Source organism: Panthera tigris, chromosome C2 (assembly GCF_018350195.1).
Source record: "Panthera tigris isolate Pti1 chromosome C2, P.tigris_Pti1_mat1.1, whole genome shotgun sequence".
In the NCBI taxonomy this organism is placed as follows: Eukaryota; Metazoa; Chordata; class Mammalia; order Carnivora; family Felidae; genus Panthera; species Panthera tigris.
The window spans coordinates 2,615,256-2,643,115 of NC_056668.1; the positions used below are offsets into that span (position 1 = coordinate 2,615,256).

Genomic DNA, 27,860 nt, shown 5'->3' on the forward strand with positions numbered 1-27,860 from the left:
AGAAGAGCGGGCGGAACGGCACGGACGCTGGTATTTCTTTGTTTCAGGGAGTTTGCAACAGAGTGAACACCGCCCTGCCCAGGAGGTGGCAGTGGATCCTGGGGACACTGGCCCTGCTGCAGAGGAGAGCGCGGGCTGCAGGAGAGGACCCGCCTGTGGGACGGGGAGGGGCCCCCCCCACTCTGCAGGCTCTGTCCCCTCCCGGCCGCAGGCTCCTGGGGGAGGCGGACCTCTGCTCTCCCCAGGGCGGCGCGGAGAGGGGCACCCTCGCTTGCAGCCACGCCTGGGGGTGCCCCGGGCAGTAGACGCCCGGCCTGGTGTCGCAGCCCGAGGCGTCTGAGAGCTGCGAGCCCGGCGCTCTGCCCCGGCCCCTCCCCCGACCTGCCAACACCCTCTCCTCGGAGAAGGGGCTCAAGCTGCGGCTGCCTTTCAGGGGGCCTCGCGCACCCCGGCTTCCGGTGGCACGGAAGGCAGGACTGAGCGGGCAGGGGCGAGCGCACAGGGTGACTGGCTCGTGGGGTTAAATATGCCAATGGTATCCACGCCCCTCTACCCGTCTCTGCACGACCACGTGGCACGAGGCATCTGTCGCCAGCCAAGGGTGGCAAGCGCGCAGACGTAACCCGGCGTGCCACAGACCAGGTGAGGTTTCCGGCAGGAACACAACGGGCCAGTCTCGCCACGGGCTGTTCCAGCCCCGGGAGCCCTTCCTCATCCCCGGTGTGCGTCCGGGCCAGCTGGTCTCGACCTGTTCCCGCAGTGACGCAGTCCCCTGCGACCTACCCCACAGCTAGGCCACAAACGAGACTTCTCAAGCAGGAACAAAGGGGGGCGGGTCACAACGACAACAGAGGCATTTGGCAGGATTCGCCCAGACGCGGATGGTTAAAACCCAACTCTTTCTCAGGGACGCACAGACTCCAGGACTTTCCCCGGCCCTCGCCCGCCAGGGATGGGACGCCGCCGGGGGGCCCACGGGAGCGGGGTTCCCGGGAGGCCCAGGAGCCCTGGGGGACAGGGAGCTGGGTTCCCAGAATTACAGATTTCTGTGATCGCTTTGTGACTTTTAAAAAGCACGACCAGCACGTTTTCACAATTAAGACCGGTTGAGGCTGGACACTCACGAAAGAAAAAAATATCAAGTTTCGGTCACGGCTCTAAGGCAGATGCTACATTTTCACAGGGACGACGATGGAGACACCGACACGCTGTGCGTTAGGAGGTGGCACGCGGGCCCTCACAGCACCGCGGCCTGGACCACGATCTCCGGGTTCTCGATGTCCTTCTTGCTCTGGACCATCCTCAGCTCCAGCTGTGCCGGGCTGGGCTTCAGTCCTCCCCCTGCCTGGGCTGCGAGACAAAGCGTGGGTGACAGGGACAGACCAGAAGGCACTCCAGTTTCGTGCCCCCTTCCCTCGCCTGAGCCCTGACGGTCCGTGTCCCCTCTGGGGCTCCCGTGTGGGGCACGAGCTCCGCAGGCCAGCAGAGGTGGAGGGAGCCTCGGGACCCCGCTGTCGGCTCCCTCCCTCCTGCCTCCCCCCTCCGCTGTCACTGCCGTCTCCTCCCCGCTCTGCTCTCAGTGCAGTCCCCCTGCCCCCTCCGCTGGTGGGCTCGGGGGCCCAGCCAGGAGGTACCTTTTGCACATGCGATGGTCCGCTGCAGAACGTGATGCATGGCCGACAAGGTCTTCTCACAGGCCACCTGCAGGGCGGGAGACGCACACACGTGGTCTGTGCTGCCCGGGGCCCGGATGGGATTCTCTGTTCACCCAGACCCTGCCTCCGCCCCGAGACAGCAGGGCACTGGCTTTACCGTCACATGCTCCCCACCAACCTTCCCTGGAGGGCTGAGCAGATGCCTGCGTACTAAAACTAACCACCTTCCTCCAGACCGTGCCCTCTAGGGGAGGGCTGGGCTCTAGCACTCGTCGGTACTGTGTGCCGTGCAGTAGCTTAATAGGTGTTTCTGGAAGGAATTAGTTATAAAGAGTCTTCATCAAAAATGACTCCTACCCCAAAGTTGGCCAAGGTCACTGCTTACTGGCACCTCAAAGTCAAAGACCCGGGGCTTAGCAGGAGCCGGGGAAGCGAGTGGAACCCCCTCCCGCCCGACCCGGGGATGTGCCGAACCCGGTTTGGCCTCAGGTAGCCCAGCAGCAAGGTCTCCACTGCGCACCAGATGGCCAAGGTGCCCTGTACCAGATGAAGATCCCATGGCTGCCAACGGCAACAGCAGGTCTGTGCTCCCCCTGGTCCCTAGGGGGCGGGGGGGGGGGCAGGCAAGGACACAGCAGGTCTGGGCTCCCCCTGGTCCCTGGGTGGGGGGGGCAGGCAAGAGGGGCAGGGCTTCGGTCCAGCCCTGCGTCTCACAGACAAGCTAACTGATGGGATGGGAGGGGCGTGCCAGCCTGCAGCGGGTAGAGGCAGCTTTAGGGGCATCCACTTCCAGATCCCGACCTGGGGCTCCTCCTTCCCTCGGTGGACCCAGCACAGACGGGGGCGTGGTTCCTCTCTAACCACCCTGCACGTTCTAGAGACGGCAGGCAGGCCCTGACGGCCACCAAGTAAGTGGAGAAGGAAATAACAGAGGGGCCGGGGACAGCCTCGTGCACAGCTGTCCACTTGCGTGGTTCCAACAATGCTGAAGGAGGCCACGGCACGATCTGACGTCACGAAGGAATTTTCCCGCACGCCGTGCAGAATGCAGCCATCACTCCTGAGCTTAACCACGGGGGCACGTGGGCCCCTGCCACCCCACACCCCCATTGACAGAACCGGTAGCAAGGGATCCGCTCGCCCAGCAGAGCCCGCACACAATGGCTTTATCTCCATACAAACGCACCTGTGGACGTTTACACACAAAGCAAGGGATGGGGGAGGGAGGGACAGACGCGCAGACAGTGTCTGACAAGGGCTGAGCCTCTCTGCAAGTCTGACTTCGGAGCCCCGTCCCTCACGCCCCCGAGGGGGCTCCCAGCCTCTGAGTCTCTCGACTCACCAGGGTGATGACGTCTTAGGACCGACTTTCACCGGGCTGCTCTCTGGGAGACGTTCCTAGTTCCGGACCTACCGAGGCTGCGGTAACCCCTCCCAGGCTCCGCCTTCCCGGGGCTCACACCTGCTCCGCGGCCCGACAGGCCGACTCCAGCATGTGGTATACGGGTGGCCTGTTTGAGCCCCCGCAGAACCCAGATGGTCCCCGATGGGGGCAGGGAGGGGGGCGCGTCCTGCTGACCTTGAGATTGTTGGGATGCTTGTGCGTCCATGCCAGGAGCATGGCGGCAAAGAGGTCCCCGGTGCCCACGAAGACCGCGTCGACCTTGTACATCTCCATCCGGATGCGTTCCGTCACCACAGAGCCATCGGGGTTCCCTGGAGGAGAGCACAGCCGATGGGCCCCGAGACCCCGGGCCAGCAGAGAACGAGCCCCTCGTCTGGGAACCGGCCTGCCCTCCTCCCCGCTCCTCCCCGGCATGGTGGCAGGGAGGGCTAGTGTCGCCTGTCACAAGGGAGGGAGTAGACGCCAGAACCCCTAGCAGGATGGCCCGGGGGGAGAAGAACCGCACAGCTGGGCGTGAGGGACCAGCACGTGTGACCAGGTGCGGAGGGAGCCCCAGTCCGGCCCAGTAACAAGGGCACCGACAGCCGTGGGGGCCGTGAGCTTAATGAAATGGTATGGGAGCGCACAGGGGCATGTGCGGGGCTACACGGGTGTGCACGGGTGTGCACAGGGGCACATGGGTATGCATGTACGAGGGTACGTAGGTGTGCAAGTAGGTGTGTGCATGGGTGTGCACAGGGGCATGCTCTCCCGAAGACACAGAGGGAGTGGTGAGAGAGCTCCGTGCTCTCTGGGGCAGCGGGTGTGACCCCAGCCTCCTGTGTCATTTCAGCACCCCGCAGAAAACACCGACCCAGGCGGTATTTACGAGAACCGACAGTCGACAGGTGAGGCCGCACAGGCACCCCCGGCTCTGTGGGAGGGGACGGTGTGGACGCCTGGTTCCCCAAGCCCCGGGCCGTAGCCGGGCCATCCACGTGACCCGAGCCTGTACGACAGACGCTCTCCTCGAGCCGATGGCACGTCATGGGTATGGAGAGCTTGCCACTCGGTGACCGCGGGGAGGCCTCCCACACCTCGACTCACAGAACCCTCTCTCGGTTTTTGTTCTCAGTGTGTTTAGGGGGTGACGGGAGTTCAGGACACCGACCGCCTGCTGAGTGAGGCCCGAATTCTCTTCCCTACGGAGCCTCAAGCCAGGGAGGCCTCCAGGAACCCGCGGCGAAGAGGCAGGAGGGAGCCAGGGTCGCAGGACTTACGGATCCTCTGGCTCCCCAGCGCGATCAGGTAGTCGCTGCCCCTCGGGGAGGGCAGGTCAGAGCTGGTGATGACCACCGTGTCGGGGCCCATGGCGTGCAGCACGTCCATCACCTGCCGGAGCACAGGACTGCGTCAGCCACGCCGCGGCCCCCTGCGCCAGGGCTCCCAGCAGCCCGAGCAGCCGGGTCCGACCGGCAGGAGGACGCCCTTCTACGGGGTCTGACTTGACGGAGTGGACACCAGAGGCCGAGAACACGAGGAATGGCGCCCGGGTCCCGCCTGCCCCCCGCCAGCCCGGGCGTGCCGAGTGGCAGCTTAGGGCCACCACCCCGATTCCCTCCCACGAGCACACCTGCCGGGCCCCACACTCTTCCTGTGCCCACATTCCAGAGGAAGGCGTCAAGCAGGCCCCAGACTGGCTGTCCTTTCTCATCTGGCTCTAGGGCGGCAAAACCAGGCCCACCATCAGGCTGTCACGTCCTGTCCACTCTGGGAAGCCACTTGTTCCCTCACTTGTTCATTCAATGAAGCTCTCCCGCTGTGTGCCCAGCAACACGCTGGCGGCTGGAGGCTCCCTGGCCTCCCACGACACACACGTTGGGACCAAATACCCGCTGGGCAAACGGGGGGCTCGGGAGAGCACCAGCTACACCGGAGAGGGGTGCTCCTCTCGCCTCCATGGGGGCAACGCCAGCTAAGCCCCTCGGGCCTCCCGCCCCTCACGGCTCACTGTGGGAAGCTGGGAAGGCTCTCGTACGGACCCTGAAGCGTGCGTAGGCGTTCAGAGCGTCTGATCTTGGCCCAGTGTGGATCCTGAGTCAGGCTCCCCGGCCCAGGAGAAGCCTCCCAAGTCCCAGCACGTGGCTACGTCCCCCCCTCGTCAGCCCGGGGCCTGCGGGCTGGGGAGAAGACAGGCCAGGGGATCATGTGACGAGGAACAAGCTTTCTGCAAGTGGCTTTTCCTTCCCTCCTTGTACAAGGGCCTCAGAGCTGGGCTGGTGACCGTGCCGGCAGGCACCCTCCGCTCCAGAGTCTGGGGCAGGCTGCGGGAAACGTGTCCCTGCCACACGCGTGGAGCGTGTCTCCTACCCGGCCCCCCCCCCCGCACGGGGCACCACACAGGCACACACCGGCAATGCCCTGCAGTCCTCAGAGCACACGGGCGCACAGCAGAGGAGGGTCACCTGTGACCCCAGACCACCTGCTCTCCTGTCCCAGTGTCACCTGACTCTGAGGCCCCCGGGTACTGTGCCAGCTCAGAGCGAGACCCTCAGAGCAGAGAGGAGGGCACCCATCTCCCCTTGCCACAGTGAGCCCTCTGCACGTTGGGGAAACAGAGGCCCCACAGCCCCTCGGGCCCGGGTGTGGCCAGGTCTAGACCTGGCGCTCGGATTTGTCTCCTGGATGACGGAGAGAGCGTGTGCGCCTGATGAGGCCCCGCCATGACGGGGCGAGGGCCCTGGTGTGCGGGACCCGGGTCTGCTGCTGGGACACGTGGCCCAGGACTCCATGTGAGAGGTTAAACGACAGGCAGGCAACAAGTTCGACAGGGGAAAGTCGAAGAGCTTTGGAGAGGAAACCTTGCCTACCTCACTTCCGGCCGCCCCTCCCGTCAGCGGGCCCTGTGGCTTCCAGACGTGCCCAGCCAACCCCCAAAGGTGTGAGCCAGCTCCTGGCCATAAATCTCTTCATGCACGCATGCACGCACACAGGCGTTTGCACACGTGTGCCCAGACACGCACAGCACCCCACGTACGGGCACACGCACGCTCCCTCTCACTGGTGTCGGACGGACCCTGACGGGCGGTTTCTGATCCCTGCTTCTCTGACCTGCATGGGCTGGGGTGGTGGCGAGCGTGTCTGGAGGGCTGGCCCCTGCTGCCCGCGGAGGCCGGCCCCTGCCTCTCCGCAGACACACAGGTCACGGGTGCGCGGGAGAGCCGCACCCGGCAAGCTGGATTCATGGTACCTGGCACACAGCAAGCGCTCACTAAATGCTGTGACCGCCACGGGCTGAACTGTGTCCCCCCGAGACGGACGCTGGAACCCTAAGCCCAGAACCTCCGAGCGTTTCTGATTTCCTCGTAAGGAAACACGGTCCGTGCAGATTCGAGCCGAGACGAGGTCACTAGCGTGCGCCTGGGTCCTATCTGCCTGGCGCCCTTAGCAAGAAAGACGAGGACACAGACACACACCGCGGGGGCCCCTTGAAGACACAGGCAAAGGCTGGTGACAGGTCTACAACACCCAGGGGCGCCAAGGATGGCCAGTGGCTGCCAGAAGCTGGGAGGCTGGCAAGCAATGGGTGCCTCCCTGCAGGTTTTGGGCCGAAGACAGTCCCACCGACACCCCGATCTTGGCCTTCCGGCCCCCAGAACTGGACAGAACGCACTTGTGTTGTTGTCAGCCACCCGGTCTGTGGCACTTTGTCACGGACGCCCCGGGAAGCTCCCACGGGGACAGCCGCTGTGCACAGAGCAGGCGGGGGTTAAGCGGACCCAGACAAGCACTGTAGCTGCAGCTGCCCGACCCAGTGGCTAAGACAGAATCTACAACACGTCCCTCAGGCCCCACCGGGCAGCTGGCTGGGAGCCGGGGTGCTGACCACCTGGGGTGCCCATCTCCCCTCCCCGAGGGCATGTGGCTGTCCCCTCCCCACCACGAGCAGTGCACCTGTCCCGCGCCAGGCCTTGGAAGGTCTCCTTACCGCTAACGCTTCTTCTTGACTGTGGATCTTTCTGCCGCTCAGTAACCTGGAAGACAGATGAAGTGCGGGTGAGACCTTGCTTCTCTGGGTCCTGCTGGAAACATCCCCAAAGCTCCGGTGGCTCTGGTGACCCCCTCCCATCCCCACAGGAACTAACTCAGTGTCTGCTGGCCCCGTGATGCCCCCAAGGACCAGTCAGGGGTAACATTTAATAGCAGCAAGGGACAGCAGCACACAGCCCCACTTAGTGGCCAGTGAGGGTGACCGACATCCACGTGGGTTTTGGAGCTCCAGATGGCCGCCTGCGTCAGGTGGCGTGGGATCCCCATCCCATGGCCGGTGTCACCCACGTATGCCCTCAGCCCCTCCCCTTTCTGTCCCCAAAGGTTTGTGCTGCTCGGGAAAACGGCTGGGGGTCAGCACGACCACAGGAAGTCAGGGTGAAAATAACCACCCCCACCGTCATCGGGCCAGGCCACCGGGTTGGCCCCCCACTCAGAATGGCCTGCCCCCCACCCCCTGAGGCAGGACTTCGGGAGGAGGGCCTCAGTGGCCTGACCGGCTCCGGAACAGCCCTCCCCATGGGGAGATCTGAAAGCTTCCGTGGCTGCAAGTTACTTACTCAGCCTCGAACTGGTTGGGGGTTATGATGTCTGCTACCGGCACAACCTTCTCTTTGTAAACTGGAAGGAGGTCCTCCGGAACGTACTAGAGGGCGACAGGGACACAGGCTGACGCGTACAGCAGAGGAAATGAGGCCAGGGAGCATTTGCTGAGAGCCCCGCGGTCCAGGCTGGAGACCCGGAGCCCTGCCGTGAGCCCCACCGTGGGTACGAGACGCCAGTGCCCTGCGGCCAGGCCGGCACGCACTCACCCGAAGGCCCCGGGGTCCTGGGGTAGGGGTAGGGCCAGGGCCAGTGCCCTCCGTGCCCCACACGCTCCCCTGCTGGCCACGGGGTGACTCCTACCAGCGGACTGACGGCACCCCGCCCTACACTAGTCAGGGGCGGTAAGCTACGGCCCGTCTGCTAAAACACAGCTAAGGGGGAAACGGGAAGGAAGGAACATTTGTGACACACAAAAACTACAGGAAATTCAAATTTCAGGGTCCATGTGTAGGATTTTATCAGGAAACAGCCGTGTCTGTCTGTCTGCAAACTGTGACTACTTTTTTTCTTGAGATTTTATTTTTAAGTCATCTCTGCACCCGGCGTGGGGCTCAAACACACAACCCTGAGATCGAGAGTCGCAGGCTCCACCAGGAGCCTGAACCAGGAGACGTATGGCCCCAAACGTCTACTCCCTGGCCCTTTACAGAAAACCTCGTCTGCCGACCCTGCTTCCCGGCAAGGATGATGTGCCCCCCAGAGCAGTGTCTCGCCCAGCGAGACGTGTACACTTGGATTAACGTGCCTGAAATCACTAACCATGGAGCCTTCGCCGTTCCATTTGTCGCCCATCACGGGGTCGCACACTGCGGAGGCAGAAAGGGCATCTGTTAGCACAGGGTGAGGCTCTCGAGAGGAGGACGCTTAACGTTTATTTCTGTTGTTAAATTTCGCGTGTGCGACTGATCCTCGTTTCCTGGATTCCACGTTTGTGGTCCGAGGCCAACTACTCTGATCGATTTCTGACAACCGTTTGCGCCTTTCTCAAGAGTGTGGCACAGAACAGCATCCCCTTTCCCTCCGGCCCCCACACAAGCACGTTCCCTTCCCGCGACGGTCCACATGCCGTGTGGGACCTGCCGTGAGGCCAGCTGAGGGTGGGGACCGGCGCGGACACCTGGGAGGCCCACGCCTCAGGGAAGGCCCCCGAGTCTGCGCGGCTGAGGCAGCAAGGACGCACCGATACAGCAGGGGCCCCCGAACCCAGCTACCGTTCGCGACGGGGGGACCCACACGTCAGGACACTGGGGTTCCCGCCAGGAAGGAAGAAGTGTCACATGCGGTCGGACCCTGCAGAGGCCTGAATGTGCACGTGTGAGTCCCAGAGGGGAAAGAGTAACCGAAGCGTCCCACGTGTGTCTTGCCCGGAGAAGCCTCTGTGTGGGACACGCTCAGGGCTGGCGCTGCAGCCCCGGGGGGTGGGACGGACAGGCCCGGCGTGCGCCTCAGCTCTGTCCCAGCTGGGTGTCCACCATCACCCCACCCCCACCCCTCACTGGCCAGGCGCCGCCCACGACATGCACATCCACCCCATCCTCTCAGGGGTCAAGTGTGGCCACCCAGCCCCCCCCCCCCCCCACACACTGCACACACGGGCACACGTGGACACGGATGACAGCACGTATATAACCCGCTTCTCTGCCAGGGTCACCGTGAGGACGTTCTGAACCCTTCCCAGAGCTCTGAGCTTTTGGACCGGGAGAGGCGGGACATGAAGGAGGGGCATCCGGGAGGAAGGAGGTCGAGCCCCCGCTCCCCGGGTCAACCCCACCGGACAAGGTGGCGCCCCAGCGTGCACGCGGGAGAGCCCGGCACCTACCGTACACGAGCCCCGAGTTCTGCCGCTTCAGCTCCCGCACGATGTCCACCACCGAGGCCAGGAAGGACTTGTCTCTTGTGTAGCCTGTGGGGGGGGGACGCACAGAAGGCTCATCAGAAGGCTCCCATCCTGGCCGCGGCCCAAGGAGAAAAAGCGCCACCAAAACCACCTGCTGCAGGGGCGCCCGGGGGGCTCGGTCGGCTAAGTGTCCGACTCCTGATCTCAGCTCAGGTCGTGACCTTGCCGTCGTGGGATCCAGCCCCACGTAAGGCTCCGCACGGAGCAGAGAGCCTGCTTGGGATCGATTCTCTCTCTGCCCCTCCCTTGCTCACAAGCAAGCGCACGCTCTCTCTCAAAATAAATAAACTTAAAAAACAAACGAAAAAAACCCCATTCTGCTCTTGAGAAGGGCAGGCAGTTCTCAGATCCTGTGACCAGGGTTAAGACAAAGTGTCCTCAATATCTATAGTCCCTGAGGGGACACTATGCATTTCCCAAAAGTAAAGTCAAGTTTTATTTTTCTTAGAATCTTTTTTTTTTTTTTTTTTTGAGAAAGAGTGCACACGCACACACGAGTGGGGCAGAGAGAGAGACAGAGAGAATCCCACACTCAGTATGGAGCCCGATGTGGGGTCTCAATCCCACAAACATGAGATCATGACCTGAGCCGAAATCAAGAGTCAGATGCTCAACTGACTGAGCCACCCAGGCGCCCCATCAAGTTTTAAACGAAGGGAAAAAGCCATGAGTGATAGGTGTACAAAGAATATTTTCTTTTGTCTTTTCCATTTTATTTAGAAAAATCGTTTTTAATGTTTATTTTTGAGAAAGACATAGTGTGAGTGGGCGAGGGGCAGAGAGAGAGGGAGACACGGAATCCGAAGCAGCTCCAGGCTCCGAGCCGTCAGCACAGAGCCCGACGCGGGGCTCGAACTCACGGACCGTGAGATCACGACCTGAACCGAAGTCAGATGCTCAACCGAATGAGCCACCCGGACGCCTCTTTTCCGTTTTCAATAATAAGTACATTCACTTCTAACTACGTACATAAACGCAAATACATATTTTTAACGTTAAGGTGACTCACGAACCAACGCGCCAAGTGGCAGCAAGTTGCTTACCTGGGTGTTTTCACTGCCAACCCCCCGCGTATCCTCCGGCCCTACACGGGTCCCAGAACTCCAATACAGCTCATCTGAGACAGCACCATGGGCCCCGGGCATCCAAGGCCACGCGACTGGGGCACGGCCGTCATCAGGGCACCACCAAGTTTTCGGCGGCACAGCCTATCTGTCCTCGAAGGAGGCAGGGGCCGGGGTGGAGCCCGGGGGCGGGGGGGCGGGGGGGTCCCTCCCCAAGCCCAAGCCCCACCGGATCGAGGCCCACGGGTCCAGCACCCAGCTCCCCCGGACACTTACCCGTGAGCACATAGTCATATTTATTCACGCTGTTCAGCTTCAGGCCTTCGTACAGCTCCTGGAGTTCATTGGAGTTCAGCACTTGACCTTTCCAGTGTGGGTAGCCTGTGGGGGAGAGCAGGACAGTCGGGGCCTCGACACCAGGGCACACGCGTGAAACACGGCCTTCCCCGACGGCCGGCCGCGGCCCAGACACTCACTCGCTCACCGGCCCTCGATGGTGCCGTGCTTTGGTGGGTCCCCCGGACACCGTGCACCTCAAAGCCCCCCACAAACACCGCCGGCTCTCGTGCTGCCCGGCTCCAGGCCCCCTCCCGCTGCCAGCCCCTCCGGAGTCAACCCAACGCAGCGAGGCCGGTCAGCTCTCCACGCTGGCCCGAGCAGCCTGTGTCGAGCGGACACGCAGACACGGCGCACGGCTGCGCACCTTCTCCCGGGGGCGCCCCCGCCCCGGGCCACGGCGGCTGGCTCCGCCAGCCTCCCCCGTGCGCGTTTCCCCCATCCAGGCCGCGACACGTCCTGCCAATCCAGCCCTACAAGACTGAGGCGGCCACCAAGGCCAGCCCCAGGTCAAGGCGTGACCAAGAGCCAAACGTGAACTAGGAGGAGGCTCCGACGCGGGCTCTCGGCCCTAACGGGTGCCCCAGGTGAAGTGCTCGCCCCAGGCTCGTCAGCAGGCAGGACTGCCGGCCTCCTAGGGGACCGTCCCGCCATGCGGGAGGACCCCTGCCCACCGTGGACCCCCTGACGCTGACCCATGAAAACCTGGTCCTGGCGGCTCTGGACTGTGTTCCTGGTGCCTGGCTTCTCCCCACGGGCCTTTACCCTGGGCTGTGTTAGCTCTTTGTGCTGAGTCCTGGGAGGTCCCCTGGCACACGGGGTCCATCCCTAAGCCCTAGGAATGAGCCTCCGACCCCTTGGGCTCCAAGGCATCCCTCCCCCAAAGCACACCCACCTTTTGTGGGTCACCTCCACGCTTCCCATCCCCAGTGGGGTCTCTGACATTAGCAGCACCCACACCCCTGGCGGCTTGTCTGAAATGCAGATTCTCAGGCCCTGCCCAGCCCGTGAGTCACAGTGTTTGGGGGCGGGCCCGGCACTCGGTTTCAGCAAGGCCTCAGGAGGTTCTTACGCACACACGCATCTGAGAGGCACAGACCCAGGGCAGGGGGTCCACAAACGAGGGCCCATGGGCCAAGTCTGGCCTGCTGCACGCCTCTGCACAGCCAGGTTTTGCATTTTTGTTTTTATTTATTTATTTATTTATTTATTTATTTATTAGCGTTTATTTATTTTTGAGACAGAGAGAGACAGAGCATGAATGGGGGAAGGTCAGAGAGAGAGGGAGACACAGAATCTGAAACAGGCTCCAGGCTCTGAGCTGTCGGCACAAAGCCCGACGCGGGGCTCGAACTCACAGACCGTGAGATCATGACCTGAGCCGAAGTCGGACGCCCAACCGACTGAGCCACCCAGGCGCCCCGGTTTTGCATTTTTAAATGGTTGGGGCAAAGAGAGGAGGGACACGTTATGACCTGTGAAAATTGCATGAAATCCCATTTTCTGTGTCCACGAAGGAAGCCGAAGTTTTGCCGAAGCTCAGCCGCGCCCAGCCCTGCACATGGGGTCCCTCGCGGCTCTCACGCTACGAGGACGCCGAGGCTGCAAAGCCTCCATTATTCACTATCTGCCCGTAACGGGGTAAGTGTGCCAGCCCTGCTCACCCAGGACGGGGGGTCTGTGGCCTCCATGTTAAGAGTCATCTCTGAGTCGAACCATAACGAGCTCTGTTGAAGAAAAACAGGCCCGAAATGGGGTGTCTTCCATTAACGCCCCACGTCAGTACACCAAGACCTAATACCTCACTGCACCTTCCACACTGGAGTGGAGCCTTTAGCCGGCCAGCGTGGAATTTCCTGGCCAATATTGGGAAACTTACCGATGGACCCATTCCGTTCCCCTCGGAAGGGCAACCTTGCCTAAACCCAAGGCATTCGCTGCTGATAAATTCCTCTCTCTCTTTTTTTAATGCTCTCTGTCTTTAAAAACCTTTTTTTCTCCTTCAGCTTGGCAGAGCCCCCTCTACTTTCCAGACGGGATGCCGCCCAATTCACGAGTCATTTAACAAAACCAAGTAGGCCTTCCAGTTTACTCAGTTGAATTTCGTTTTTTTAACAGATCCCGCGTCACACCCACCAGGACGGTTAGGATGAAAAAAGCAGACGCATCAGACGACACGTGCTGATGAGCATGCGAAGAAAGGGGAGCCCTCCCACCCCGCTGGCAGGGACAGGACGGCGCAGCCACCGTGGAAAACAGACTGGTGGCCGTTCATGTGGTCAGAGTTACCCTCCGATCGAGCGATTGTGCCTCTGGGGGTATCTATCCGGGAAAAACGGGAAGATGGTCCCCAGATGTACGTGCAGACGGACGCTCACAGCCTCAACCTTCGTGACAGCCACGACTCACAAACCCGCGTCCATCAGTGAACGGACACACGAGCGAGGCGTGGTGTATCCCTACGCCAGCCTTAAAGTGGGGCACGGACACCTGTCGCTGCACGGACGAGCCTGGAGAACACGAACAGTCGCCTACCCCAGGGTTCCGCGTGTAGGAGACCTCCAGAAGGGGCACACCCACAGACAGAAAGTGGGACAGCGGTCCAGCCGCCAGGAGGAGGGGGCAAGGGTGAGGGACAGGTATGGCTCCCGCTGGAGCGGTGCAAACCTCTGGGAGTGTGCTTGTATTCAGCGAGCGATACACGTAAATAGGTGACCTGATTCCACGGCACGTAAATACCGGACAGAGACGTTATTTAAGAAAGGAAGAGCTTTCTGGGGCCGCCTGGGCGGCTCAGTCGGTTAAGCATCCAACTCTTTAGTTTGGCTCGGTCGTGATCCCAGGGTCGACGGGATCAAGCCCTGCACTGGGCTCCCAGCTGAACGTGCAGCCTGCTTGGGATTCTCTCTCTGCCCCTCCCCTGCTCACTCACACGCTCTCTCTTGCTCAAAAAAAAAAAAAAAAAAAAGAAAAAAAAGAGAGAGAGAAAGAGAAACACTTTGAAAAGAGGTGAAAACAAAAAACACCCCAAGTACTTCCGGGTACAAAGCCGAGGACTGAACCCACGACAGCCCTGTGTGTCCAAGTACGGGGTGTTCCGAGTCACTCCCAGGCCCCGGGGGTCCCCTCGCCAGGCAGGCGCCGCACGGCGTCTGGAGGCTGGGGTGGGGGCCCTGCCACGGACCACAGGAGGTGCAGCCCCCCCATCCCTCTCCTGGCCCGACCACACCACGCAGCGGCGTGGGCTCCCAGCACTCCAGGGTCTGGCCTCCATCTGCCCCTCAGCCTTGGACCCCTCGGGATGGGCAGTCCGCCAGCACCTGAAGAGTTGTATGGGGGCCCAGAAGGCAGCCACTGGCCACGGAGGCCCCAGAAGCCCCCTCCCCTCCGCCGGGGTCTGGGCAAAGGGCGGAAGTTTCTGAGCCAGGTCTGTGCTTATGTTGAACTAATGCTGCTTATGTCACAATGCTACGTGCAGCAAGAAATTCAATTCCAACGTTCAGTGTCCAAGGCGGTTGGCTGGTTTACTTAAATAAACAAACAAAAGGGAAGGTGGTTACAATGGCCAATAAAGCACGTGGGATTCAGGGAAGTTCACTGAGTCGACTTAAATGTTTTGGAGGCTTCTCCAAATCCACAGGACCCAGAATGGTCAGCAAAGCCGCAACGGAAGGGCTGTCCATAAGAACCCCAGGCTCCTTCCGAATCCTGAACGTCATTTTTCCCCTCGATATGTGACTCATGATACCCCACCCCTTCCAAGAAAAGCCACACCAGGAGAATTGCAGGCAACCTTTCCTAAGAGCGTGGGCTGAGGCCCAGGCGCCCACCCGCATACCCTGCCGGCACACTGCCAGGCTGCTTCTGGGACGTTCCGTACTCCTGAGCTTCCATCCGGGTTCAGAGTAACTTCAGAAGAGGCGACACCGGAATGTTTCCAGGAAGGGAGTGGCCTCGTTCCCCGGCTGCGACGGCACTGTGGGGTCACAGGACAGGCCCTCCCCCCTCATGGAGCCAGGGAAGTGGGGAGTGGGTTCAGGAAGCCTTTCTGAGGGCCGCGACCCTCGCGTGCCCTTGAATCGGCGATTCTGCTTCAAGGCCTCTGTGCACAAGTCCTTGGGGTCCCCTCTGTGCTGACACAGACGACACACAGGCCCCCGAGGCGTGGGTTCGTAACAGAGAAAATCAGGATCTACCTATGCACCCACAGGCGGCACGCGCACACGCGGGGCCCCGCTCGCGGCCCGCGGCGTCACGTCACCGGAAGGGGGCAGGGCGCCGAAGCAGGTGCCAGGATCCCAACCTCGTCTCAGAGGAGACCGAGGGGCTGAGCGGCTACACCAGCCCGCCCCAGGTCCCGGGTGGCTCGGCTGCACGCAGCCGGGCCGAGGTTCTAATGGTGTCCACGCCCGGACAGGCCAACCCAGCCCCTCCGACCCTCACGTGCTGGGCGGCCCCTCCGGCTCCAGCTCCCAACCATCAGATGAGGGGTGGGGGCCCCGGATCTCTGAAGGCCACGTCTCATGCCCGCACGCCCTCTGCGGCGACTGCTGGGGCCGACGCCTTACCTGTGTGGTTTGAAAACTGGACGGAGTTCAACGCGTCAATCTCGAATCCCAAAACCTGCAAGACAGAGAAGGCCCAGGTGTGAGAGAGCCAGGACCCCGGGGGCGGGCGGCAGTGCCTCCCTGAGTGGGGCTCCACGCCCACACTTTGGTGCCGCGCGTGTCTGGTGAGGGGCTTCGTCTGGAAGTATGTCGGCAGCAAGCAGCCCGGAGAGCCGAGCCTCTGAGCTGCTGCCCACCCGTGGGAACTCACTTCTGGAAATCCCGCCAAGCAAAAATGCTTGAAAGTGTGAGGTGACAAGGCGTCCGTCCGTTCAGACGCTGAAAGAGAGCGGTGAGGCCGTGCCGGTTTCCAGAACGTGGGTCTGAAGCCCCGACCCCTCTGGGGAGGCAGGGCCTAGGGGCTCCCCACCGGACGGCACAGCCGGCCGGCCCCTCCCCCCGAGCCTCCACTGAAGTATCAGCCCCGCCCGCTCGCTGCAAGCGGGGAGCCCACCGCAGAGCCACGCTGGCCTGGGGTCGTGTGGCCACCCTGTGGCCGCGACACGGTTTCGTCGCGCACCTCTCAGCACAGAGAGTCCCAGGTGCCACTGAGCCAGGGACCAAGTTTATAAAGAACAGGAGCTCCTTTTTCAATGAAGGGGAAGAAAGCTTCTACCTAAAATAGCCCAGGGGCGCCTGGGTGGCTCAGTCGGTTAGGTGTCGGGACTCTTGATTTTGGCTCAGGTCATGAGTCAGGCTCTGGGATCAGGCAAGATAAACGTTAAAAAGAAATTAAAAATGAAATCAGATGGCCGAGGTCTACACCAGCCGGCGTGGACAGCTGTTTGCCTGTGGAACAGCAAATCCCAGGGGGATCTTTCCTTCCGCTCACCTTTCCCGTTTTTCCTCATGTAACAGGTAGGCGAGATGCACTCAGGCAACATGACCTACAGAACACGGCAGAGCCCTCCGGAGACGAGCCACATTCTCGGCGGGGCCCTGCCCACGCCCCTTGGAGGTCAGAGGTGGCAGGCATCGGGACACTTCCCTGCCCATCCCTCAGCCTTCGTGTCCTCCCCTGACCCTGGGTCCCTGCCAGGCCCCACGGGCCACCTCCACCTGTCCTTCCGGGCTGGCCCTGGCCGGCATCACCCCAGGCAGCGCAGGCCCACGGCCCTGCTACGTGGTCCTCGCCGTCTCTCGGAGCATCCTCGGGGTGGCTCTGCACAGCCGGCCGCCTGAGGAAACCTGCCCGGGGCCGCACAGAGGCCTCTGGCGCTCGGGGGGAGGGTACAGCCAGAACCGCCACCCGCCCCGCAAGGTGAGGCCCGAACGCCCCGAAGCAAGCCAAAGCCAAGTCGGTGTGAACAGCATGCCAGGGCCCGGCCAAGTCCTGTGGGGTGTTAACATCCCACAGACCACAGACGTCTGGCTCTTGGAGTCCCACTGACCTTTGGACCCTCTCCCTCCGCAGCCCCCGGAAAATGACAAAGAACAAAGGAGCTTTTTATGGCCCTGGTCCACAAGGCCGGGAAGAGGGCCCCAGTGGGTGAGAACTCGGACGAACTTTGGGGACACAGAAACAGATACGCCACAGGGCACGGGGACACTAAAACCTCAGTTCCCACAGAGGGGCTGGGCCAGTGCCCCGTGGAATGTGGCTGAGGAGGAGGCAGCGAAAGGGATGGGGGGATGGAAGGCGAGGGGCGGGTGGGCAGGTGAGAGACAGAGGACAGGGACTGAGAGCAACGAGCACACAGTCCCCGGCCGTCCCTCTGTGTCCTACTCACCCGAACACCACTGACCACCCTTCAAGTCTCCCCTGCACGCTCAGAGATAGGCAGAAGTATGTGTGGGGGTCAGGAGTGGCTGCCTCCAGCAGCTGGGGGGGGGAGTGGGCACTGCTCACCCTTGCCGTGGCCCACCGGTGGCCTTCCCTCTGTGATGGTTCACTGTGCTATATACACTTAAGATTGACATCTAACAAGTCTCTCCAAAATAATTAAGCGGGTATTGCCCAAACTCAAAGAAATAAAATAAAAATCGCCAGTCTTATTAAACCCAACAGTTAAAACAGGCCCTTTGCAAGTCTGCCTGCCAGATGCACGGCCTCCTGTTCCCAGATCCAGCTTGCGCGGCTTCAAATCCCTTAGAATTCTAATCAAGGCTCAAGAAACAGACTTGAAGCGGCCATGACACAAATCTGGAAACCCCTGCCAAAATATCCTGCTCCATTGCTTCCGGATGTATAGATAATTAATCCTTTGAAGCTGGCAAACTGATCCGGGAACGAAGTCCCTACTTGGTGCTTCTGAATGATAGTGAGCTCAGCCGCAGGCTGCCTGCTCCTCAAAGGCGGCAGTCGATGCGGCTTATTCCTCGGTGCACGTGCCGTGTGCAGGGCACGCACGACCGCGGGCGCTCCACTGTGCAGGCGCGGGCTGCCGCCCAGCCAGGGGACACCGAGGAGGCTCTGCCCTCACGCCCTCCACGGCCCCCCTCCTGGGGCACAGAGCACCTGCTGCCCCTCCCCACCCCCCCACTGCTTGGGACCCAGTACCCCGCACCCCTCCCAGTTCCTTGCTGGCCCACAGCTGCTAAGGCAGGTGCCTGGGGGCGGGGGGGGGGGGGGGTGGGGGGGGCGGTCCGCAGGTTCCTCCTCAAGGGCGTGGCTCCGACCCAGGATTTCGGAAAGCAGGAAGCCTTTGCAAACCAACCTTGCCTAAGCCAAAACAGCAGCGGAAAGCGGGCGCTCCCCTGCTTCCCACAGGTTCACGCTGCTCCACTCTGCAAGGAACTGCATTAGTACGGTAACTGTTTTCTCGCAACAGCAAAATTCCTCTCCGGTTTCCTCCGTTAGCACAAACGGGTACTAGCGAAAGTCTTGAGTAAAAGCGAAGTGGCTAACGTGAGCTTCTGGAAAGCAGGGGACACCGGTACCTGGGTAACACCGAATGAATTCTCTGTAGAAATAACTGCTCTGGCCCCCATTTCTGGACTGGACCCCGCTGGTCACACCTCGCCTCCCCCTACCCCCCGCCGAGGGAGCCGGACACACGCTGACCCTTGGTCTGGGACTCAGTGCAGTGTTCAGGACGCACATCGTGGGCAGCTGGGTTCTCCCCAGCCACGCTCACCTCCCGCTCAGCATGTGGCACACGTCCAAATTCCCATCCCTTGACAGGCCGTGCACAAGTCACATTACCTGGGAAGAAACCCTCGAGTTGCACGGACACGACCTCCCCGTACCGGGCTAACTTCCGGGACAGTACTGGTGGTCTGTGTATTCTTGTGGGTGACAATCATGTCGTTCTACAGTGAACCTTGGAGCCCACGGGGCCCCAGGAGCCCTCGCTCACCCTGCGCCACCGTGTCCGAGTGCGGGTGGCTCCCGGGAGGGGGTCTCTCTCCCACGGTCACCGTCTTGTGGCACAAGGGATCCTACCCAGCCGAGTCCACTCTTGTTACAGGCGTGCATTAGAAGCAGGTGTCTGGGCTGAGCTCCAGAAGGGGGGCCGGCACCCTGAATGAGGGAAGGACTCAGCAGCAATGCAGTTGTGCAAGACCGTCTCGCACGGAGCCACTGCAGCTGTTACTAAAACACGCTTACGTAGGAAAACCAGAGCCACCAGCCAGCCTGGCCTCACCACCCCCCGGGGACTTCCCTACATTCTACCTTCAGCAACGCTCCCTACCGATGGCTCTGGCAGAATCCCACGTAATGGAGGCCACGGCGTGCGCACCTCTTCCACCCACGCTGGAAGTGTGCGGTCACCACGGAAACGGGCACACACAGGAACCGGCCTCCCCTGCCCCCGGGTCGCTTTTGCAACATCTACCGGCACGGCTGCAGCACACGGTGAAAGACGCAAAAGACACCGTGACAACAAGAGGGAGAAAGGACACTCAGCCCAGGGAGGACGGCTGAAGCGAGGCCTCGCCACGGAGGGGGGACCACCACCTCCACCGACTCTCACTGGCACGCACAGGGACAGAGTCCCCTCTCCCCAGCCCCGCCAGGCTGGCGGCCACCGGCCTCCGGTGTGCCCGCATCTCCGCGGACAGCCCCGTGCAGGCGTGTTTGGCCGTCCTCACTACCACCCCTGCGACTCTCCGTTGTCCCCACCCCCCCGGCCCCCAGACATACCCACGAAACCCCAACCTATGGGGGCCTGCCCCTGCCCACGGAATGAGGTCGGGACCCCCGGGGCTGCGTGTCCCAACATTCCACCAATTCCACATTGTGGCCACAGAGCTGCTGACCACTTTCTGACCCCCCCAAAACCTCTGAAACCTCTATGCCTGCGAGCAAATCTCCTGAATGCAGAACATCAGGACCTTGTTGCAAACCTTGTCTTCTCGGCCTCTGCCGCGGCGCCGGGACTCGGCGGGGTTTCTGGGCCCTGGGACTCCCCCCACCAACCGTGAGCCCCTAGGACGCGCCCACCACCCTGTGCACCTCTGAATGGAGGCTGGTGCGGCCAAAGCCCGGCCCCGGGCTACATGAGGAGAGCCACACCCATTTCAGAAAACACGAGGAGCCTTGGCAAGAAGTCCCACGACAAAGCACGCCCCTCTCCCCAGCGAGCCCCTGCCCCTCCACGCGGCTGCGGAGGAAAACGCGGCTGCTCGATGACCACGGAAGCACAACCAAGCCCAGGCGACAAGAGTCTCAGGATGGAGAGGACCGCTGAGGTTCACAGCCAGCCCAAACCGGAGGCACTTCTGACAAGGTCCCAGCACTGGACGCACTGCCGGTGGGAGCGGCCGCTCGACCTGCCGGGGGACGGGGGGTGCAGACGTGTGCATGGCGTACAGGAAGCACCCCACCTCCTGCCAAGAGAAGGGTGGTCAAAACGAGCCCAGGTGGGAGGGGCAGCTTGGAGATGGCTCCCGCTTTCCGTGCCTCTCTGCACGTTCTGTGCGCTCAGTGTGCAGGATGGGGGAGGGGTGGTGCACGCGACACCTGCGGTGACTATGGCGGGAGGGGGCTTTCAAACACTTAGTCACAGCCATCCAGCCGCCAAGAACGAGCGAGGACAGCAGGGACGCCGGCACGCACTCCAGTTCGGTGGTCTGACTCCCACGGCTGTCATCTCCCGCCCCACGCAGACCTGTGGCCTTTCCCGAAGGAGGGAGGAGGGGCCCTGGGCGGGTGACGCATGTTCTCCGAGGCCAGATCCCCCTCACTGCTGCAATCATCACCCACTCTGCTGACAGCCAGCAAGACACGGTCGTTAACTCAGCAGCTGGGCGGGCAGCCCGCCCTCGCGGGGAACAGCAGGAGAGGGGAAGCTCTGGAACATTCCAGCGCAGCTCCCCCAACCTGTCTGGACCACCCGGGCTCCTCTGCGGGAGAGGCTCGTGTTGGGCAGGGAGGGGTCACAGTCGCCAAGAACCCTCACTATGGCTTGTTCTGCAAGACCATGAGTTGCTTCCACAGGAAATCAGGCTTAGGAAAGAGAGGATGCAAGATGTCAAGGGACTGCTGGCATCCTCGGGGCTCGGTGCCCAGTGTCCTGCCCACCACCTGTGACCGGTCAGCTCTACCCACGTCCACTGTTCCCTGACCTCCAACGGGAACCTCTGCTGGAAACAGCCCCGCATCCCCGAAGGAGCCTGTAGCTCGCTTTTGGTCCCAAGGCCACCTTGGCCCGTGCGTGTGCACCCCTGCCTCAGCCGTCACCACCCTGGACCCCAGCGACCCTGGCCCTGCTCCCGGGACAGCCTACTCCCCAACTTCCAGGCTCGAAGTGCTCAGTGGCAGGACCCTGGCCCCCTGCCAGGCCCCGCCCAGGGGCCATACACTAGCAAGGGGGCTGGGCTGCACTGCAGAGCCCTAGGAGAAGGGGGTCTCAGCCCAAGACCCGGCAGCACCCGGATATGCACGGGGAACAGGGCACTGCCCCCCTCGGCCCTGCAGGATTCTACCGGGGCCCCACACCGGCTTCCTCTCTCCTCGACAAACTCCATTTGTTCTGTTCCTTGGTGTCACTCTTCCAGGTCACTCTGTGAGCAGAACTGGCTGGTTCTACATCAAAAGCTCCACGCAGGCAGATGCAGCAGGGGACGACCAAGCCCATGAGCCACAAGGCCAACGGCTCCCGCGTCACGTAAGCGCCCTGCTCACAGACGCACCCTGGCCCTTCCAGAGAGCACGGTGCCACCCCAGGCCCCCGGGGGGAGCACTTAAACAGAAGAGAGGGCCCCACTCGGAGCACGGCAACAACACGCAACACCCGTATACGCATGCACGCACACAGTGAGCAAAAGGTCAGCGAACAGGACCAAGCAAGCTCTTGCTTTCTCCATGACAGGCACAGAGGCACGACAGAGGGGGCGCCTCCGTGGCTCGGTGGGTTAAGCGTCCGACTTCGGCTCAGGTCATGATCTTGTGGTTTGTGAGTTCGAGCCCCGCGTTAGGCTCTGTGCTGATGGCTCAAAAAGCCTGGATGGAACCTGCTTCGGATTCCGTGTCTCCCTCTCTCTCTGCCCCTCCCATCCTCATGTGCATGCTGTGTCTTAAAAATAAACGCTAAAAAAATTTTTTAAAAGGGGCACCTGGGTGGCTCAGTCAGTTAAGTGTCTGACTCTTACTTTTGACTCAAGTCTTAATCTCACAGTTTGTGGGTTCAAGCCCCGTGTCAGGCACAGAGCTTGCTTGGGATTCTGTCTTCCTTTCTCTCTCTGCCCCTCTCCTGCTCACTCCCTCTGTCTCTCTCTCTCTCACTCAATAAATAAACATTAAAAAAAACTAAAAAGAAAAAACAACAGAAACCCCAGTCCCAACCAAAAAAGAGAGTTAGGAAATCAAGAAATTAAGCAATTCTGGACCTTCCTGGGGAAAGAGCTAAAACACCACCTATGTCCCAGGACTGGAACACAAGCTGGATCAGACCGGGGACTTCCAGAGGCCGGGAAAACGGGAATCATCTCAAATGGAGGAAGGGAAGAGAGGAGACGTGTGTGTCCCGGAGCACGAGGGAAAGTTCGGAAGAGGCTCAGAAGAGTTCCAAACCCTGCACACCACACGGACTTGAACCTCCAAGGACTTGAACGTCCACACCGGGCAGGAGGGGCGGGCACTCTTTGAGGCCAGGTCTCTTGTGCTGTTTGCCAACATATGTGTCTCCAGGAGAGACGTTAAGGCAAAGGCCACGTCTTTTAAAGGGCAGGGTGACATTCTTCCGGTATCTTCCAAATGCAGTTATGCTGCAGAAGGGCCCTTTCTATCCCAGGACTACTAAGGAAAAAAAGTAAAGCACTTCCTCTGAAGGCAGCCACCTTGAGGCCCCAGGGGTTCTTAAAGATGGGAGGCTGGATCGAAAGGACCCCCCGCCACTCCCACCCCCGCCCCCTCACGCATCTCTAGGAGATCCTGACGCATCCGGGGCCCCGCAGCCCTGCGGCTTAGCGCTGGGCATACCATCCCTCTGCCCCAGCCCACGTCGCTCGGCAGGTAGGGGTCTCAATCCACGTTCCAGGCCAGCGGCCTCTCGATGCACCCGCTGCCCACCCACTGCCCTCCTCCTGAGGGATGTCCGAGCCAGTCCACGGTGGCAAACGCATCCCTGCACAAAAGAGTACGATCTCCACCGGCCGCCAGACACGTCCCAGGTCTCAGGTCTGCTTCTGCACCGACGGGCCCGGAGAGTCAAAGAACGAGGCTGCTTTCTGCGGCAGGCCCCGCAGGCAGCCATCTCCCCAGGATCTGCCAGGACCCCCAGGGCCCTGCCTTCCCGGCTCAGCAGCGACACGGTGTTTAAACGGGTTCTGAGCGAAGGCCCAAGTCACATCCTCCAAGCTGCTGGAATTCAGGAATCTCACGTCTCCCTGCCACCGGGACCCTTCAGGGCCGCACCTCTCCACGGTGACCCTCCGGTGCTACTCCCCCTCCCAGGACAGAGGTCACATGTGTCTGATGCAAGCTCCTCTCCGGGAGTCTGCAGAGGGCACGCGGCCCCGCCGACACCTTGACATCAGCTTCTGGCCCCCAGCACCGCGAGGGAGTAAATCTCTGTGGTTTCAACCCCCCGGCTTGCAGCACGAGGGAGAGCGACCCCAGGACAGGCACACGCCACCCTAAGCCTCGGGACCTGCTGGACCTTCAACACAGCGGCACGGAAGCGGGCTGCGGGGCTGCCTGGGGGATCCCAGGGTCCCCCCTCCCCCAGGGGGTGACGCAGACGCGGGAGTCGCTGCCGAACGGACACGCGCACACACAGACGCCGTGGGGCTGGAAGCGACTGGACCTCCCAGCTTGGGGGAATTTTAAGTTTCCAACTTCCAAAAGGAGGCGACCCCAGCAGCGTCTGGTGCGTGAGGCGGCCAGCGGCAGGCTGCACACCGTCTCTCGTCACCACATCCTTCCCTTCGCTTTCCCACCCCTAGAACGGAAGGTCAGAGCAGGGGGAAGGCCCAGCCCCGCCCAGGGAGGCACCCCAGGCGCGCCCCTGGCCTGCGTGACCTTGACCTGGCGGCCCTCCCTCCGTGGATGGGGTCACGGAGTCCACGAGCCTGCCCCCGCTCCCCTCACTCTGCAAACATGGGGTCACCCCGCCTGACGCTCGACCTCCTCTGCGGCTGGTCACTAAAACGTACTTGGGACTCTGGCCTGGAAGCAAATCCAAAACCAGGGCCGGGTTCTGCCCCTTTCTCTCCCGTGCGACGCTTTCCTCTGCCTGGGGAAGGCGGCTGCAAGCGCGGGGCTCTGCGGACCCGGCAAAAAGCAGGCTGCGAACCGTGGCCCCTGACGCCCGGGATTCGCAGGCTTGCGCCACCCTCGCCCCGGAGCGGCGGGAGCTCCCCGGGGACGGGCCCTCGCCATGCCAGCACCACGGGCCGAGCTCCGTCCGGGCGGTGCCCCCGGGAGCCCTGGCCCCATCTGACTGCCAAGAGGATTGCCCTCGCTTTGCTCGTGAGGGTTGGAGAGGCTCCACAGGCAGGGCCCGGTCCCTGAGCCTGAAGTCCAGGACAAAGGGACACCGCCGTCAGTCCCCACCGGGGTTTCTCCAGTCTCTCCAAACCCGTGGGGTCCAGCCAGAGTCCACCTTCTGCCACCCTCTGCGAGTTCTCCTCCCGTGAGAATAGCCGGGCGCTGTGTGACCCACCGCACCGGACTCTAGCTGTACGGCGTCGGCCAGAATTGAGCATCTACACCCCATCCCCCCGCCCCAACTAAGCACAGCTCTGGGCGTTGCGGGACGCGTCCCCTCGGAGTCCCTGCTGGAATCTGCAAGTGTGTGGCTTCACGGCTATCCCAGGCTCTGCCCAACCCCGCCCGTGCTGTGCCAAGGCTGGTCCGAGGTCAGTCAGCAGGCCGTCCCACCCCTCCGTGCCCCAGCGGGGCGCAGAGGTGGGGGGTGGGAGGGCTGCAAGATGCCAGCATGGGGCGCTGTGGACCACCCTGCAGGATTAACAGATTGATCCTACCAGAGCTAAGCAGTCCAGCCTTGGCAAGTGTTTGCAGGCTGATAAGGAATCTAGACTCTCATCAAGGAAGCACTAAGTAGCTGCGGGAAGAAAGTGCCCCACGGACTAAGAAATTTCCGGAAATTAATTGTTCTTGTTATGAGCTGAGTTGTGTTCCCGAAATTCCTCTGCTGAAACCCTGGCCCCCAGCACCTCAGAATGTGACTGTATTTAGAGACAGCATCTTTAAAGAGGTAATTAAGGTAAAATGAGGTCAGTAGGGGGGCCATGATGCAACCTGACCGGTGTCCTCGTGAGGAAAGATCAGGACACAGACACGCACAGGGGGACCAAGTGAAGGTAGCCACCTACACGCCACGGAGAGACAGACATCTCAGGAGGACACGGCCTTGCTGACGCCTCGATCTTGGACTTCCAGAACCAAGAGAGAACAAACTATCGTCTACACAGCCTGATCTGCAGTACTTTGTTATGGCTGCCTGAAATCACACCGATACTGCCCTGTTTGGGGTCCAGCTTGGGGGGGAGCATGTTTGGAGGACCCCCACCCCTGGTTTTCTCCTCTCCATTCCCTGAGACTGCATCTTATTTCTGTAATTAGGAAGAAGGTGATTAAGGCCAAAAAAACATACACAAGTAAGTACCTGAGGCCCCAGCCCACACCCACTGCTGGCAGAGGTCCCAGCCTCTACGAGATGCCCCAGGCACACTACCAGGCCATCTGGCCCTGCTCTCCTCGCCGGTCTTCCTGTACGGTGGGGGAGAACACAGCACCCCTGGGCACTGCTGGCCCACCTCATTCAGCAGCCTCTAAGACAGACCCCATTCACGCACCCCATCTCCCCTAAAACAACCTGGGAAGCAGGCATCGTGACTGTTCTACAGACAAAGGAACTGAGCTCAGTGTGGAAGGTGGCCTCTTCAAGTTCAGGGACCTAACAAATATCCCCTGCCTTCAGAGACACCCCCCCGCCAGGCTTTTCCTGGGCCTCACAACCCCAGAAGGAAGTGCCAGGGTGAGTCAAATCAGAGGCAGAGCCTCCGGCCCCCAGCACACAGGTGAAGGATGCTGGGCACTGGGGAAAGCCCAGGTTAGAATCGCAGTTCTGACCTTCAGAACCACTTCCCCGGGTGGGTGGTCTAGCCCCATCCCTAGAGTCCCCGGTGTGGAAGTTGAGAGCACATGCCTGGAAGGGAAGGACATCACTGTAGGACCCAGGTGAGCCGAGGAGGGGAACGGGTGCCCAGTGCAGGGAGAAAGGAGGAGTGTAGACAGACACGGAGGAGGGACTGGGCACAGGACACAAGGAAGCCAGCGGGGGGCCGCACACCTCTGCCAAGGACAAAGCTCCCACGGCTGCGTGGCTAAGAAGGGGTGTCCCTCCTGGGACAGCAGGCTGAAGTTGTTCTTGAGCCCTTCCTGCTTCTGATTGCCAGGTGTGCCCCTGCACCTTTCTCCCAAGCACAGTGCCACCCCAGCGGCCCTGCCCACATAATCCACCTACATGTAACCAAGCTTCCCCTTCCCCAGAGAGCTAGGAGCAGGCAACCCACGGGCCATACCTGCTTCTTGCTGGGGGGTGTGGGGGTGTGTGTGTGTGCAGGCCAGGGACAACGGGCCAAAGGTGGGCAGTCCAGGGGAGCCATGACCTTGTCATGACCACCCAGCCCTCCTGTTGGGCAGACAAGGGAAGGAAGCGACCATCACCGGTGCTGCCTCCAGCCTGGCATGAGAGCCCACGCCACCCGGGCCTCCTTCTGCACCTGCAAGAGCCACCCAGCCATAACCTTGCGGCTGGAATAGGAAGCAGTGGGTGCCCGGCCAGTGAGGCCCCAACAAGGACAGGCGCGGGAGGTCTGTCATTAAGTAAAGGCTACAGTACTTGAAAAGCAGCTTCTAAAGCCAAAAAGGCAGGCGCCTGAGTCGCTCTCTGGGCTTTTCTTCAACAACACCTGCAGGTAGGCCACCTCTGCCCTGTCCCCCTCTCTGGCCACCACCTCCCCCAAGAACCAGCCGCAAGCTGGGACCCAACCCGGCCGGCAGAAGCCAGGGTCCGCGAGCTCGCTCCTCCTCCTGGCAGGTGGACGCGCCAAACACCTGCCTTCCCTCCCTCGCCCTGCGCCTCCCCCCCCCCCCCCCCCCCCCCCCCCCCCCCCCCCCCCGCCAGGGTCCGGAGGCCCCGCGCCGCATTCTCCCGCCTCCAGGGAGCCGCCGGCCCCCCGCAGCAGGCAGGGGTGCGGGTGGCGAGTGCGCCACAGCCTGCGCGCGGGGGCCTGGCCCTCGGCTGGCGCGCGCCCAGTGCAGCCCCCCTCCCCCACCCCCCCAGCCCAGTGCTTCCGCCCCCGCAGAACGCGGGCCCGGCAGCCGAGCCAAGGTCACGGAGCCCGCACGCCCGGCGCGGGGACCCCCGGCCGGTTACGTAAGCCGCGCCGGCTGGCGGCGCGTACCTGCAGCGGGAACGTGGCCGCCCGGTTGCCCACGTAGCCGCGGACGACGTGGCTCTGGATGGAGAGCACCCGGCACTCCTCCTCCATGCCGGGCCTGCCGCGGCGGCGCGGGGCCGGGCGGGCGTCCGCGTGTGCGCCGCTCGCTGGGCTCCGCTCGGCACCTCTCGGCGCAGGCGCTCGGCTCGCGCGCCAGGCCGCCTCCCTGTGACCTCAGCGCGGCCGGCAACCGCGGGTCCCGCTCGGCGCGGGGGTGGGCGGGGGCGGGGCTTCCGCGCAGCCCCGCCCACCGGGCCGCCCGCGCGGGGACCGGGACAGCGGGAGCCGCGCCCCGCCGGGCCCGGGGGGGGGGGGGGGCGGCGTCACGGCGGCTCCCGGCGCGTGGGCGGGCGCAGCCACCCTGCGAGACGCCGGGGTAGGTCTTTCCGGTCCGGCGGGCGAGGG

At 62.2% G+C, this 27,860-nt stretch overlaps 1 protein-coding gene across 1 annotated transcript; it reads right to left on the reverse strand.

The window, feature by feature from the left end:
* Positions 1-776: 776 nt before the first annotated feature.
* PDXK (pyridoxal kinase) lies at positions 777-27,610 on the reverse strand. Its single transcript, XM_042998864.1, has 11 exons — positions 27,420-27,610; positions 15,561-15,615; positions 10,933-11,037; positions 9,515-9,598; positions 8,455-8,501; positions 7,650-7,735; positions 7,028-7,073; positions 4,320-4,431; positions 3,235-3,371; positions 1,635-1,701; positions 777-1,350 (listed from the first exon to the last, which is right to left on the reverse strand). The coding sequence occupies exons 1-11, from the start codon at positions 27,504-27,506 to the stop codon at positions 1,238-1,240; spliced, it is 939 nt and encodes a 312-aa protein (XP_042854798.1). The 5' UTR covers positions 27,507-27,610; the 3' UTR covers positions 777-1,237.
* Between the last annotated feature and the right edge of the window lie 250 nt (positions 27,611-27,860).

Coding starts and splice junctions, on each gene's coding strand:
- PDXK (XM_042998864.1), bottom strand. CDS start 27,506: ATGGAGGAGGAGTGCCGGGTGCTCTCCATCCAGAGCCACGTCGTCCGC. Junction 1,702..3,234: donor AGCATCCCAACAATCTCAAG/GTCAGCAGGACG, acceptor CCCGCCCTGCAG/GTGGCCTGTGAGAAGACCTT. Junction 1,351..1,634: donor GACCATCGCATGTGCAAAAG/GTACCTCCTGGC, acceptor TTTGTCTCGCAG/CCCAGGCAGGGGGAGGACTG.